Source organism: Macaca fascicularis, chromosome 16 (assembly GCF_037993035.2).
Source record: "Macaca fascicularis isolate 582-1 chromosome 16, T2T-MFA8v1.1".
Lineage (NCBI taxonomy): Eukaryota > Metazoa > Chordata > Mammalia > Primates > Cercopithecidae > Macaca > Macaca fascicularis.
The window spans coordinates 81,948,116-81,962,906 of NC_088390.1; the positions used below are offsets into that span (position 1 = coordinate 81,948,116).

Below are 14,791 nucleotides of genomic sequence, written 5' to 3' on the forward strand. Positions count from 1 at the left end.
AAAAAAAAAAACCAAAGAAGTTTATTTGGCCGGGCGCGGTGGCTCAAGCCTGTAATCCCAGCACTTTGGGAGGCCGAGGCGGGCGGATCACGAGGTCAGGAGATCGAGACCATCCTGGCTAACACGGTGAAACCCCGTCTCTACTAAAAATACAAAAAACTAGCCGGGCGCGGTGGCGGGCGCCTGTAGTCCCAGCTACTCGGGAGGCTGAGGCAGGAGAATGGCGTAAACCCGGGAGGCGGAGCTTGCAGTGAGCTGAGATCCGGCCACTGCACTCCAGCCTGGGTGACAGAGCAAGACTCCGTCTCAAAAAAAAAAAAAAAAAAAAAGAAGTTTATTTTGGGGTAGCACATTCTGGTTTGCTATAGTGGTGTTTTGGGTTGGTATGTCCTGAGCTCCAACAGCATCATAATGATCCTAAGGGAGTGTAATTGCTTCAAACGGTCCCTGACACAGGTCGACGCCTTACCAGGACTTGCCTTGTCGTGGTGTCACACTCACAACAACTCAGGATGGGTGTTGCTCCCATTCTGCAGGGGAGGAGACTGAGGTCTGCAGGGCTTGCACAGCTGGAGCATATCTTGGGGGGCACTGGCTGGGGTGAGGACGTCCTGGTTCCACCTGCCGTTTGGCTGTGTGGCCTCAGAGCGGTGGCTTCACCTCTCTTCACACCACAGTTACTTTGCCAGTGAAGTGGCAGTGAAGTTGCTATATGTGGTGGGCCCTCAAGCCCATTGGAGGGATGGACAGACAGACAAGTCAGCTGCAGCACCAGGACAGGGCCACTGAGGACCAAGGGAAGGAACCATGGGACCTCAGGAGGGAGGAAGTGCTGCTGGAGAAGTCAAGGTAAAACCCGTTCCTAGACAACTGCTCACAGCCAGCTCCTCCCCTCGGCCAAACCCAGGCACACCCCAAGCAGCCACACCCATCAGGGCAAACAGGCTGCTGTGCTTGCCGGGCTGCCACAGAAGCACCTGCCTGGGCCTTCCCTGCCCGTGCCCACCCTCCCCTGTCCCCTTAGGCCCTGAACAAACAGTGCGTTCCTGAGCCAGCAGCCCCTGCGGAGGGCCAGGTTATTCTGTTTTGGCTTTTGCATGGCTGGGCCCCTGGTGTCAGGTGACAGCAGCCACACAGGGAGGGCCAGGCTGCTGCCACTGCCAGGAATCTGAGCTGGCCACACCCAGCCAGTATCGGGCAGAGTGGCCCAGCCAGGCGGGCGTGCTCCCCCACAGCCCTGGGCAGCCTCCGAGGGTCTGGTCCCCGCCACTCCCTCCTTCCAACCCCCTGAGGAGTGCCAGGGACTCCTCGGGTCCTAGCCCTTGGGCAGGGTCCTCTCTGGCTGCAGGCAGGATGAAGGCCCCGCTGCCTCTGACAACCAGACTTTGCCCACTCCCTCCCCTTCCGGGACCTGGAAAGGAGTCCCAGAGCCCGGGAGAGACCTGGGAGGGGCCTTCTCTCCCACTCCAGGCTAATGTTGCAGTCTGGCGGCTTCTGCAAGTCTTTGCTCTCCTTTCCCAGCCCCCCTGTCAAAAGAGTTCATTGTTCTCTCCTCCCTTGGCAGAGGTCACCTGAGCCAGGTATCAGATGTGGGCGGGGCCAGGTAGGCTGGATGCTATGCTCAGGAGGCCCCAGTGGCTGCCAGGCTTTGGTCAGCCTCCTGGTTTGAATCTGAAGAGGGATAGCTAGGGTCCTAGAATAGCTGGGGAGGACTGGTCTTGGAATTCCCTGACCACCCAGGGGCTGTTCCCCGTCCTGCCCTCTGTCCTGAGTGCAGCCATGATTCAGGGTTGCTGTGTGTATCTTTGCAGGAAGGCAGCCCTGGGGCTGAGCACAACCTCCTGTGCTCAGGTGGGTACCTTCTTTCCGGGAGGCCATATGCACTCCCTCTAACAGGGACCTGGAGCTGTTCTGAACCCTAAACAAGGGGGGAGTCACCACCTAAGTGATATAGACCTTGTTCACCAGCAGGGAAGCTGAGCCTTACAAGGCTGGTAGGAGTTGGAGGTAGGATAGCCAGGGGCTGGGAAGGGCACCAAAGTAAGGCGCAGGCCAGGCACGGTGGCTTACACCTATAATCCCAGCGCTTTGGGAGGCTGAGGCAGTTGGATCACTTGACTCCAGGAGTTCAAAACCAGCCTGGGCAACATAGTGAAACCTCATCTCTACAAAAAATACAAAAAATTAGCCAGTTGTGGTGGTGCATGCCTGTAGTTCCAGCTATTCAGAAGACTGAGGTAGATCACTTGAGCCCGGGGGGGCGGAGGTTACAGTGAGCTGAGATCGCACCACTGCACTCCAGCCTGGGCAACAGAGTGAGTCTCAAAAAAACCAAAAAAATACAGGCCGGGCGTGGTGGCTCACGCCTGTAATCCCAGCACTTTGGGAGGCCGAGGTGGGCGGATCACAAGGTCAGGAGATCGAGACCATGGTGAAACCCCGTCTCTACTAAAAATAGAAAAAATTAGCCGGGCGCAGGGGCGGGCGCCTGTAGTCCCAGCTACTCGGGAGGCTGAGGCAGGAGAATGGCGTGAACCCGGGAGGCGGAGCTTGCAGTGAGCCGAGATTGCGCCACTGCACTCCAGCCTGGGCGACAGAGCGAGACTCCGTCTCAAAAAAAAAAAAAAAAAAAAAAATACAAAGTAGGGGGCAACTGGGGCACAGCCAGAGGTGCCCACAGAGCCTTCATCCTTTCCCTGACTGGTTTCCTCAGGACGCTAGGCCCTGGGTTTCTAGCTCCTCCCTGTCCCTTCTATTAACTGCTCTTAGTCCTGTTCCAAAATCCCAATCCCTTCCCTGTTCCCAACAAGATCCCTTGGGCTTCCCATAAATAACCTAGGGCTCCCCTGCCTCTCTGCCCAGCCCGAGCCCCTGTCCTCATAGGACTGCCCAGACCCCTGTCAAGGACCTCTGTCCTCCCTTGGCAGAGGTCACCTGAGCCAGGTATCATCTGTGGGCAGAGCCAGGTAGGCTGGATCCTCCCCTCCCCGACCTGGGGAATTCCCTGGGAGACACGTCATTTACATGTGAACCCACTCTCTTGGCCCTGTCCAGGTAGAGTCGCTGTGAAGGTCACTGCCCTTATTTTGGTTTTGGGGGAGCCCTGGTCCCTCCAGAGTTGCCAACTTGGAGAAGTACCCAAGGTGATACTATGGAACAATGGGAGCCTTGGAAGGAAGCAGAGGCCTTTTTGTGTGCTGCGAGGTGGCCTCAGGTCCATCATCTCCAATCCGAGGACAGCTCTGCCCAGTGCAGTCACCAGTACCATCCCGTTTATTCGATGAGAAGTGAAGTTCAGGGAGGCCCAGCAGCTCACCCACGACCAGATGCCTTGTATGTGGCAGGAAGGGATACAAAGCTTCGTGGGTCTGACTCACTGACCCTGTTCTAAATCAGCCTTTGGAAAAGAAGGTGGGGATGGGAGGGAGGGGTGGCCACAGTATCTCTAAGGCTTGAAGGGAATGAGGAATTAATGTGAGTAGTTGAAGGATGGGCCCAACCCTTTGTCTTCCTCTGAGTTAGAGGAAAGATGCAGAGCCAAAGCGGGAGTAGTGACTCCGGTGAAATGTTAAGAGAACTGTCCGCTTTTGACATGTGGCCTGAGAGTCCAGCAAAAACTTACAGGCTGTTTTCTCTGGCCTGGCCTTCTGCTGATGCGTGGACTTGTCGAGGCCAGTAGGAATATAATATGAGCCACATGTGATTTAAAATTTCCTAGAAGCTGCATTGTAAGATTATTTAAATACGTGAATTTAATTTTAATTATATATTCTGGCTTGGTGTGGTGGCTCACACTTGTAATCCCAGAACTTTGGGAGGTCAAGGTGAGCAGATCACTTAAAGTCAGGAGTTCGAGACCAGCCTGGCCAACATGGTGAAACCCCCATCTCTACTAAAAATGCAAAAATTAGCCGGGTGTGGTGGTGCATGCCTGTAGTCTCAGCTACTTGGGAGGGTTAGGCAGGAGAATCGCTTGAACCTGGGAGGAGGAGGTTGACAGAGGGAGACTCTGTCTTAAAAACAAAAAAAATCTAGAAGCTGCATTATAAAATTATTTAAACAAGTGAAATTAATTTTAATCCTATATTCCAGCTGGTCACGGTGGCTCATGCCTGTAATCCTAGCACTCTAGCACTCTGGCACTCTGGAAGGCTGAGGCCGGTGGATCATTTGAGGCCAGGAGTTTGAGACCAGCCTGGCCAACAACATGGTGAAACCCCGTCTCTATTAAAAATACAAAAATTAGCTGGGCATGGTGGTGTGCGCCTGTAGTCCCAGCTCCTCGGGAGGCTGAGGCAGGAGGATCACTTGAACCTGGGAGGCATAGGTTGCAGTGAGCTGTGATCGTGCCACTGTATTCCAGTCTGGGTGACAGGCGCGACCCTGTCTCAAAAAAAAAAAGTATATATTCCTTTTAATCCAACATATACAAAATATTTTGACATGTGATTAACTTACTAATGAGATTTTTTCAATTTGTTTTTTTGAATGCTAAATCTGTGAAATCTAGGTGTATTTTACACTTACGTCACATCTCAATTCAGACATTAAATCTTTTTTGGAAGTACTAGATCCGTATTTAGAATTTGGACGATTTACAGTGGGAAAAGGGAATTTGAAGCGTGGCCTGCCTTTGTCTAGCCCCTGTTCTTCTAGAACCTGAGTTGTTCCAGACATACTTGAAGGGTTTCCAAGAACTGACTTAACCCTCGTTGGTGACATGAGCCATACTGCAAGTACTTGGTGGCCCCATGGGGCTCCTTGGCTACCGTTCTGGGCTCTGGGCTGCTCGGGGCGTGAGGCCTGCTCCTGGCCAGTCCAGCAGGCTCCTGTGGGGCGTTTCCACCAGAGTCCTCCAAATTCCAGAGGCTGTTCCCTGAGCTACCTCTGCTGCTGGGAAAGTGCTTCTGTCCCGGGGAGGCAGCTCCGGCTGCTGACTTCCTGAGGCCCCAGCAACCTGGGGCTCGCTGAAGTCTGGCGGGGCCCCTGTGGGAGCTTCTCCTGCACATCCTATTCTGCTGTCTACTCCCCTTTTCCTGGGAAATGTTTACATTCCAGACAGTTATCTCTATCCAGGGCTTCTCCAGGCTCTGCATTTTTCGCATAGCTGAGCAGGGAGCTGGGCTGGCCTGGGGGCCGCTGCTGGGCCCTATCTGGCCCCCTGGCTATCCCATTCAGGTATGACCGTTTACAGGGCAGGCCATGTTCCTGGCAAAGAGCCAGGCCTGAGGCACCCCGGCCCATCCTCTGACCTTTTTGTACCCAGGCATCCCCCAAAATAGGCACTTGTTGGAGCTTTCCTCCTTGCCTGACCCCAGTATGGGATTCCTTGTGAGAGCCATTGGACTAGACTGACTGATGGGGGAGGCAAGTAGCAATTGGGTTTGCTAAGCTATCATTGCTAGATCTCAACAGGGACTTTCTGCTGCTTTGAGGCCTGGTAGGGCTGCAAAGTAGGAGAGCCCAGGGCCTAAGGAGGCTGCCTCATTCTTGGGACCTTTTTCTGCAGGGCAGAGTCTCTGTGGTTGTTTTTTGTTTCAAGTCTTTAAAGCAACCAGTTGACATAGCATTGCTGTGTGCTGTTGTCACCTAGCTCTGCAGGGCCACTATCCCCTGGGGTGGGAGGTGGGGGTCAGATTGGGGTAACTGATTAAAAAACTGAACTAAAAACCTTCTTGAAGATGGTTTATCACTCGAAATTTGTAGCGTTTATGTTCATACCTTTCTTAACCCACAATTCTATCCCTGGGACATCTGCCCCAGGAAATTCTCAAGTGTTGCAGACAAAGATAGGAGTCCAAGAATGCCATCAACATGCAAACCCTCTAGCAACAAAGTAAATACTCAACAATAAACCCCTGGTGAGTTAGGGCATCTCCAGGTAAAGAATATTCTTTAGCTGGTTTTTTTTTTTTTTTTTTTTTTTTTTTTTTTTTGAGACAGAGTCTCGCTCTGTCGCCCAAGCTGGAGTGCAGTGGCCGGATCTCAGCTCACTGCAAGCTCCGCCTCCCGGGTTCAGGCCATTCTCCTGTCTCAGCCTCCCGAGTAGCTGGGACTACAGGCGCCCGCCACCTCGCCCGGCTAGTTTTTTGTATTTTTTAGTAGAGACGGGGTTTCACCGTGTTAGCCAGGATGGTCTCGATCTCCTGACCTAGTGATCCGCCCGTCTTGGCCTCCCAAAGTGCTGGGATTACAGGCTTGAGCCACCGCGCCCGGCCCTTTAGCTGTTTTAAAAGTCATTTTAGGCCGGGTATGATGGCTCACACCTGTAATCCCAACACTTTGGGAGGCCGAGGCGGGCAGATCACTTGAGGTCAAGACCAGCCTGGCCAACATGATGAAACCCTATCTCTACTAAAAATACTAAAAATACAAAAATTAGCCAGGCATAGTGGCACATGCCTGTAATCCTAGCTCCTGAGGAGGCTGAGGCAGGAGAATCGCTTGAACCTGGGAGGCAGAGTTTGCAGCGAGCCGAGATCACCCACTCTAGGCTGGGTGATGAGCAAAACTCTGTCTCAAACAAAAAAAAAAGTCATTTTAGGCAGGTTGCAGTGACTCACGCCTATAATCCCAGCACTTTGGGAGGCCAAGGCAGGAGGATCTCTTGAGTCTAGGAGGTCAAGACCAGGCTGGGCAACATGACGAGTACCTGTCTCTACCAAAAATTAAAAAGTAGCCAGGCGTGGCAGGCATGGTGGTGCATGCCTGTAGCCTCAGCTACTTGGGAGGCTGGGGTGGGAGGATCGCTTGAGCCTGTGAGGCCAAGGCTACAGTGAGCCGAAATCACGCCACAGCACCCAGCCTGGGAAACAGAGAAAGACCCTCAAAAAAAAAAAAATTTTTTTTTATGCCAGGCGCAGTGGCTCACACCTATAATCCCAGCACTATGGGAGGCCGAGGTGGGCGGATTGCGAGGTCAGGAGATGAAGACTATCCTGGCTAACGTGGTGAAACCCCATCTCTACTAAAAATACAAAAAAATTAGCCAGGTGTGCTGGCAGGCACCTATAGTCCCAGCTACTCGGGAGACTGAGGCATGAGAATGGTGTGAACCTGGGAGGCAAAGCTTACAGTGAGCCGAGATCGCGCTACTGCACTCCAGCCTGGGCGACAGAGCGAGACTGCATCTCAAAAATAAATAAATAAATAAATAAAATGTTTTTTAAAGTCATTTTCAAGCTTTTAACAACCTTGGCTGGCTGTAAGTAGGAAAACAGGCTACAAAGCTATACCTATACATTAACTTGTATATGTATATCCATATGGCATGATCCCAATTATATTTTTCTAAATATAGACATGAGGCTGGGCGCGGTGGCTCACGCCTGTAATCCCAGCACTTTGGGAGGCCGAGATGGGTGGATCACGAGGTCAGGAGATGAAGACCATCCTGGCTAACACGGTGAAACCCTGTTTCTACTGAAAATAAAAAAAAAATTAGCCTGGCACTGTGACGGGCGCCTGTAGTCCCAGCTACTCCGGAGGCTGAAGCAGGAGAACGGCATGAACTCAGGAGGCGGAGCTTGCAGTGAGCCGAGATCCGGCCACTGCACTCCAGTCTGGGTGACAGAGTGAGACTCCGTCTCAAAAAAAAAAAAAAAAAAAAAAAAATTGTGCAAACATTCACAAGTGCAGAAGACTCAAAGGACTTACACTGAGGTGTTAGCAAGGGTTACTTCTGGTTGTGGGAGTCTGGGTAATTTTTGTTCTTAAACGTCTTTATACCTCCCAAGTTTTTCACAGTGTGTGTGTATTACTTCTGTAATAAATGAAAAAACACGTATCTGCAACGACATTCCAGGAATTCCCTTTCTGGAAAGATGGTTGAAACTCAGTGACAGTAAGAGCCTATGAGACCCAGCTGACTAGGGCCTGGAGGGACCTGGAAGAGCCCAGAGCAGGGCAGAGCCTCCGCGGTACTCTGGGCCCCTGGGTGAGCCCGGAGCTGCGGTGCAACCAAGCTTTTCTCCCGAGAGACCAGTGTCTCCATTGCTCCAAACTCCCCCTACTTTCCCCACCCCACATCCGTAAGGCCCCCATGCCACTGAGGAGGGCTGGGTCCGTCACCCAGGGCGCATGTGGTGGAGACACCAAATCAGTTCCTGGAGAGCATCGAGAGGCTGGCGTGGCATCCAGGAGGATGAGCTCGAAGGAGTGGCAATGAGGCCAAGGGCAGAGTCACAAAGGGACTGGGGGTGGGGCCTGGTAAGTTTGGGTTAGGCTCCAACACTCAGGTGTCTGGGAGGAACCTGAAAGGTTCCGAATCCCTGCTTCCTGCTGGCGTCCTCCAGTGCTGCAGCTCCGGCAGCCATGGTGGCATGAAGGGGAGAGGTCTGCACGCCCACCCCGCGTGCTTCTCGTTGCAGACGGTGGAGCATGGCTTCCCGCACCAGCCAAGCGCCCTCGGCTACAGCCCGTCCCTGCGCATCCTGGCCATCGGCACCCGTTCTGGAGCCATCAAGCTGTATCCTCCGTCCCCTCACTCCCAGCCGGGCAGGGCCTTGGGGTGGGTGAGATTTGGGGAAGGACATCTTTTTTTCCTTCCTTGCCCATGGGCTGTTGGGATAAAATGAGAGACTTTCCTGATTTCCAGCTTTGGACATGATTTTATTCCAAAATGAGGTGGGTATGGTTGATGGTGGAGTGGGCACCTGGGCATGGTGGGATGTGACCCTGTCCTTTGCAGGAGGACAGTGAGGTTTGAAACAGACTGAGGAGATACAGGCTTATTTTGTCCCTTGTGTCCTTTCAAGACCATTCATGTGGTCTGCTCCCTTTACTCAGTTTCCCCCTCTCACTTACTCCTGGAGGTTTCAGGAATCCCCCAGTCCTGGGCAGGGGCTGAGGATGCTGGGGGGCTCAGAAACCTGTTTTGCAGGGGTTGTGTTGGTGGATCCAGGGGGAAGGACCTGATGCCCGTGTCTCAGCCAGTGCTCAGTCAGTGAGTGGCTGGCTGGTGTGTCAGTAGCAAGGCCTGGGCCCTTCTGTGCCCCTGCCTCCCTCAGTTCCCCACCTCACCACCAGAAAAGCAAGTTACTAGGAATGTTTTTAATTTAAAAAAATTTTTTTCAGCACTTTGGGAGGCTGAGGCGGGCGGATCACTTGAGTTCAAGACCAGTCTGGTCAACATGGTAAAACCCTGTCTCTACTAAAAATATTTAAAAAGTTAGCAGGGTGTGGTGGCACATGCCTGTAATCCCAGCTACTTGGGAGGCTGAGATGGGAAAATCATTTGAACCTGGGAGGCAGAGGTTGCAGTGAGCCGAGACTGCGCCACTGCGCTCCAGCCCGGGCAACAAAGAGCAAGACTCTCTCTCAAAAACAATTTTTTTTTTTTTTTTTTTTTTTTTTTTTGTGGAGACAGGGTCTTGTGATCTTGCCCAGCCTGGTCTTGAACTCCTGGGCTCAAACAACTCTCTCACCTTGGCCTCTCAAAACGCTAGGGTTACAGGCATGAGTCACCGCACTCCCAGCCTGCAGTTTTGATTTTTAACCTATCATGATAAGAATCAGAGGTGGACTGGCCCCAGGTCCCTATCCACAAGCAGAGGTGGGGTGGCCTTGGGCCAGGAGAGCTAGGCTCAGGCAGCCATCTTCCAAATTCCACCCCCACCCCCACAGGCGGCAGAGAGTGGAGAGGGCTCTGCCTGGCAGGGACGGTCCTTCCCCGGCCTGAGGCTGGACGTTGTCCAGTTGGGTCATCTTTTATCCAGAGCACTGGTTCTGGCCGACTGGGGGCTCCCGGTGTTTTCAGAGATGAAAAACCGGATCAGGTTGGGCACCCCGCCAGTCTGATCTGTGCTCCCAGGGCAGGACCCAAGGGAGCTGAGAGATGAGGGACCACCTCTGCCAGCTTGACTGCCACCTCCAGCGGAGCCTGACGTCCCTCTTCCCCTCTGCCCGGTGTGGGGGAGGGGTATGGAGCGCTCGAGTTCCAGGCTGGGCTGGTGTACACAGAGGGCCAGGGCCTTGCTGCCGGCTCAGCCTTCCCTCACTGGTTAATCATTGCCAGGCCACAGCCAGACTTTGGTTACCAATCCCTGGTGCCGAGGCTGTTGGGGATAGGCCGTGTGTTTTTTCACAGGTGCTACCAAGCGACAGCCAACACGTCTGTTGTAGCTCAGAATCAGGGTGGCAGCCTGACGGTTGCCAGGGTAGGGCTTCACCTTTCTATGGAGTTGCTCCCACCGGCCTGACTGGGAAAAATCTCCCAGGGGTCGGGTCACTGGCCTGGTGCCCCAGGGCCAGGGCTGTTGTATCTCCTCCCCATCCCAGGCTCCATGCATGAGTCCTGCTGCCTGCGGGGAGGGCAGCCCCTCTCTGTGTTTGCACTCATTGCATGTGGGCCCCAAGGGCCTGGCACTCAAGGTGGGCAGGGGATGGTGTCAGGGGATGGTGTCTGGCCTTCCAGAGCTTTCCTGAGCCTGCTCGTAGCTATGGAGCCCCGGGCGTGGAGTTCATGGGGCTGCACCGGGAGAACAACGCAGTGACGCAGATCCACCTCCTGCCCGGCCAGGTGAGGGACCTGGGGTGGGACAGGAAGCCACCTCCACACCCTCCTTGCCCTCACTGCTTCCAGCAGGGCTGGTGTGGAGAGGCTGGCATTCAGTGGCCCTGGGTTTGCTGCTGCTGGAAAGGCCTGGGACCCCCTCCCTTTCCACAGGTGGGGCTCGTGGGCCACGCTGGGAGTGGCCAGGGGGTCTTTGAAACAACCAGCCCAGGCTGGGCGGCCCCAGTGTGTAAAGGCCTTGCTGGGTAGCAAGACCACATGCTCCCATCCCTGTGCCCTCGCCAGTGCCAGCTGGTCACCCTGCTGGATGACAACAGCCTGCACCTTTGGAGCCTGAAGGTCAAGGGCGGAGCATCGGAGCTGCAGGAGGATGAGAGCTTCACACTGCGTGGCCCCCCAGGGTAAGGGCTCAGTCCCCAGCCCCTTCCACTCCCAGCCCAGCCTGACCCTTGCCCTTAGCTCTGGAGTGGACTCACCCTTCGTGGGGCCTGTTGCGCCCCTGGCAGTGCCTGGCATGCGTTTGACCCGATGCATCCCCATACTCAGGTGCTCCGAGTGGAGTGGGTGGGGCCGCAGCCCACCTCCTCCATCCGCCCACACCCCGTGTTATGCTGGAGGGCCCCTGGCGTCTTTCCTACCTCCTAGCCCAGCCTCTCTGCCATCTGTCTCCTGTCTTGGCAGAAAGTGACCAGTGTTTGTCCTGGGCTGAAAGGTCATGAACCCCATGAATTTTTATGGGCTTGTTTTCCCAGGAGTCAGGAGACCCTGTCCATGGGGTCTCCCCTGCTGGGCAGCGGTCAGCTCACAGGCAGCTGTTCTTGTCACAGGGCTGCCCCCAGTGCCACACAGATCACCGTGGTCCTGCCCCATTCCTTGTGCGAACTGCTGTACCTGGGCACCGAGAGCGGCAACGTGTTTGTGGTGCAGCTGCCAGCTTTTCGCGCGCTGGAGGACCGGACCATCAGCTCGGACGCGGTGCTGCAGCGGTGAGCCCAGAGCCCGGCTGCTGTTAACCCCATCCCCTCAAGTTAGGCATGGCTTCTCCCCTTGGTCCCAGGACTCTCTCAGGAGCTGTCATTTCTATGCTGGGAATTCCATGGGGCTAGCAGGGGAGGCTCTTGGCTTCCTACCTGTCCCCTACTGAGAACCTATTGGCCTATCATAGGTTAGCATCATAGCACTAAAAAGGGGACTTTGGGGGATCTAAAGGCCCCAAATGACTGTGTAATGTCACCGACTCTCAGTCCAGTGTCATTTGCACTTGCCATGGGTTTCAAAACCCCAGGGGCTCCATAGCGGGGAAGTCGGGCCCAGACCTCCCTGCATTACTAGAGCAGCTCCTGGTGCCACCCTGTGCTGTGGGCACTTTGCTGAGGTTCCATTTGCTCGCAGGCTCCGTGGCTAAAAAGCGTTGACCGCCACAGGCATGTGGGTCTGTTGAGATCATTTCAGAAGCTTTGCTCCGCTTGTCGATGGAACTATGATAGAGAGGGAGTCAGATCAGGTCCGGTTGTGGAGAATGGGATGGGACCCAAAAAAAGAGGGGATAGCGTCTGACAGGATCGTGTGGGGGCCAGGTCGCTTGTGGTGGAATGATCTGTGGTTCCAAGGGACAGGAGGAGGCCAGGGTGCTGGCCCCTGGCCCTGCAAGGCTTTGGACTGGGCCCAGGACACACTCCTGCAGCTGGCCAGCCCATCTCTCCAGCCCTGGGTGGTAATGAAGCAGGGACCATCTACCCAGGGCAGGGCATTGCTGGGCTGGGAGGATCCCACTTGGGGCTATATCCCTCTGAGTGCAGACCTCTGCCTTTCCGGTTCAGCAGGGTAGGGCTCTGTGCCCAAGGTCAGAGCAGAACACTTTGCAGGATGACAAGTACCACAATGGGACACAGCCTGTGGGCAGGATGGCATGGGATGTGCACCCCAGCAGGTGGCCACACCAGTGCCTAGCCTCACCCTGTAGTTAGCTGGTGAGAGTCTAGTTGGCAGGGGGGCCCATGTGCCCTGAGAGCTCCTCCTGCCAGTTTATTTTATTTTGTATTATGTTTTATTTTATTTTTGAGATGGAGTTTCACTCTTGTTGCCCAGGCTGGAGTGCAGTGGCACGATCTTAGCACACTGCAGCCTCTGCTTCCTGGATTCAAGCGATTCTCCTGCCTCAGCCTCCCAAGTAGCTGGGATTACAGGCATGCGCCACCACACCCGGCTAATTTTGTATTTTTAGTAGAGACGGGGTTTCACCATGTTGGTCAGACTAGTCTCAAACTCCCAACCTCAGGTGATCTGCCTGCCTCAGCCTCCCAAAGTGCTGGGATTACAGGCATGAGCCACAGCGCCTGGCCCAGTTCGTTTATTTATTAAAAAAAAAAAAAACATTTTTTTTGGCAGTCTTACTCTGTCCCAGGCTGGAGTACAGTGGCACGATCACAGCTCATCACAACCTCTGTTTCCCAGATTCAAATGATTCTCCTGCCTCAGCCTCCCGAGTAGCTGGGATTACAGGCACACGCCATCACGCCCGGCTTGTTTTTGTATTTTTAGTAGAGATGGGATTTCACCATGTTGGCCAGGCTGCTCTCGAACTCCTGACCTCAGGTGATCCACCCACTTCCACGTCCCAAAGTATTGGGGTTACAGGTGTGAGCCACCGCGCCTGGCCCCTTTTGGCAGTTTACATTCTCATCCACTTGATTACACTTATCTAAGTTTTTTTTTTTTTTTTTTTTTTGAGACAGTCTCGCTCTGTCGCCCAGGCTGGAGTGCAGCGGCCAGATCTCAGCTCACTGCAAGCTCCGCCTCCCGGGTTTACACCATTCTCCTGCCTCAGCCTCCCGAGTAGCTGGGACTACAGGCGCCCGCCACCTCGCCCGGCTAGTTTTTTGTATTTTTTAGTAGAGACGGGGTTTCACCGTGTTAGCCAGGATGGCCTCGATCTCCTGACCTCGTGATCCGCCCGTCTCGGCCTCCCAAAGTGCTGGGATTACAGGCGTGAGCCACCGCGCCCGGCCATCTAAGTTTTTAAAACGTCCAGCCCTTTAGTCTTGCAGCTCTGTCTCTGAGAAGTCTCTGTGAAAAGATACAGGATAACAATGATCATTGTAGGGCTGTTTTTAATGGCAAAAAGTTGGAAGCCCTCTAATTGTCTAACAATTTTCATCTGTATAAGGGCATTATTTGCATTTATTAAGAATATCTAGATGGGCACAGTTGCTCACACTTGTAATCTCGGCCCTTTTGGAGACTGAGATGGGAGGGTTGCTTGAGGCCAGGAGTTTGAGACCAGCCTGGGCAACATAGCAAGACCCTGTCTCTCCCCACAAAAAAATAAAAATTAATTGGGCAAGGTGGCACACACCTGTGGTCTTAGCTACTTGGGAGGTGAGAGGATCACTTGAGCCCAGGAGTTGGAGGCTGCAGTGAGCCATGATCAGGTCGCTACCCTCCAGCCTGAGTGACAGAATGAGATCCTGTCTCTAAAAATTTTTAAAATTAGGCCGGGTGCAGTGGCTCACGCCTGTAATCCCAGCACTTTGGGAGGCGGAGATGGGTGGATCGCCTGAGGTCGGGAGTTCGAGACCAGCCTGGCCAACATCGCGAAATCCCGTCTCTACTAAAAATACAAAAAATTAGCCTGGCATGGTCGTGGGTGCCTGTAATCTCAGATACTTGGGAGGCTGAACCAGGAGAATCACTTGAACCCGGGAGGTGGAGGTTGCAGTGAGCTGAGGTCACACCACTGCACTCCAGCCTGGGCAACAGAGCGAGACTCCATCTCAAAAAAAAAAAATTAAATATTAAAGTCCCCTTCAACTCTCACTCTCGATTCAGATTCTAATGTCAGTGAGGTCAGTGCTAGCAGTAGATGTGCCAGGTATAGATAATGTGGAGAGCTTGGGTTTAGTGTGGCTTGGGTCCAGGCTGGGTCCGCTTCCCACAGCCTCACTGTTGGCTGTTGGTCCTGTGCCTGCTGCCTTGTGGTTTTTTTGTTGGCTGCAACACCTCCAGCCCTCAGGTCAGCATTCCAGGCCTGGAGACGGGGGAGGGGTCAAGGCTCCAGGGCCAGGCCAACTCATAGAGTTTTGTTTTATGGGGCTAAAAAACTTCTTTATTATTAAACACTCCCTTTTGCAAAAATGCACTGAATATGAATGTACAGTTTAACAGATTTTTGTAGAGCATCCTTACAGCCATCCCCCCAGACGTAGAAATAGAACTTTGATGCCCTCCGGGGGCCTCACGCACCCTTCCTAGTCAAGGCTCCCTCTTGCCCCCACGTTG

The 14,791-nt window shown here is 53.9% G+C and overlaps 1 protein-coding gene across 21 annotated transcripts in view; it reads left to right on the forward strand.

Annotated features, from left to right (window-relative positions):
* LLGL2 (LLGL scribble cell polarity complex component 2) overlaps nucleotides 1-14,791 on the forward strand; it is a 51,684-nt gene that overhangs the window by 23,440 nt on the left and 13,453 nt on the right. For all 21 annotated transcript variants that reach the window (XR_012426140.1, XR_010582004.2, XR_010582005.2 and 18 more), the window contains 4 exons: nucleotides 8,370-8,467; nucleotides 10,438-10,519; nucleotides 10,799-10,914; nucleotides 11,341-11,499. Coding sequence is in view for 16 of the 21 variants with exons in the window: in XM_065531983.1 (XP_065388055.1) it covers nucleotides 8,370-8,467; nucleotides 10,438-10,519; nucleotides 10,799-10,914; nucleotides 11,341-11,499 (455 nt within the window). In the remaining 5 variants the exon portion in view is untranslated. The remainder of the gene's footprint in view (nucleotides 1-8,369; nucleotides 8,468-10,437; nucleotides 10,520-10,798; nucleotides 10,915-11,340; nucleotides 11,500-14,791) is intronic.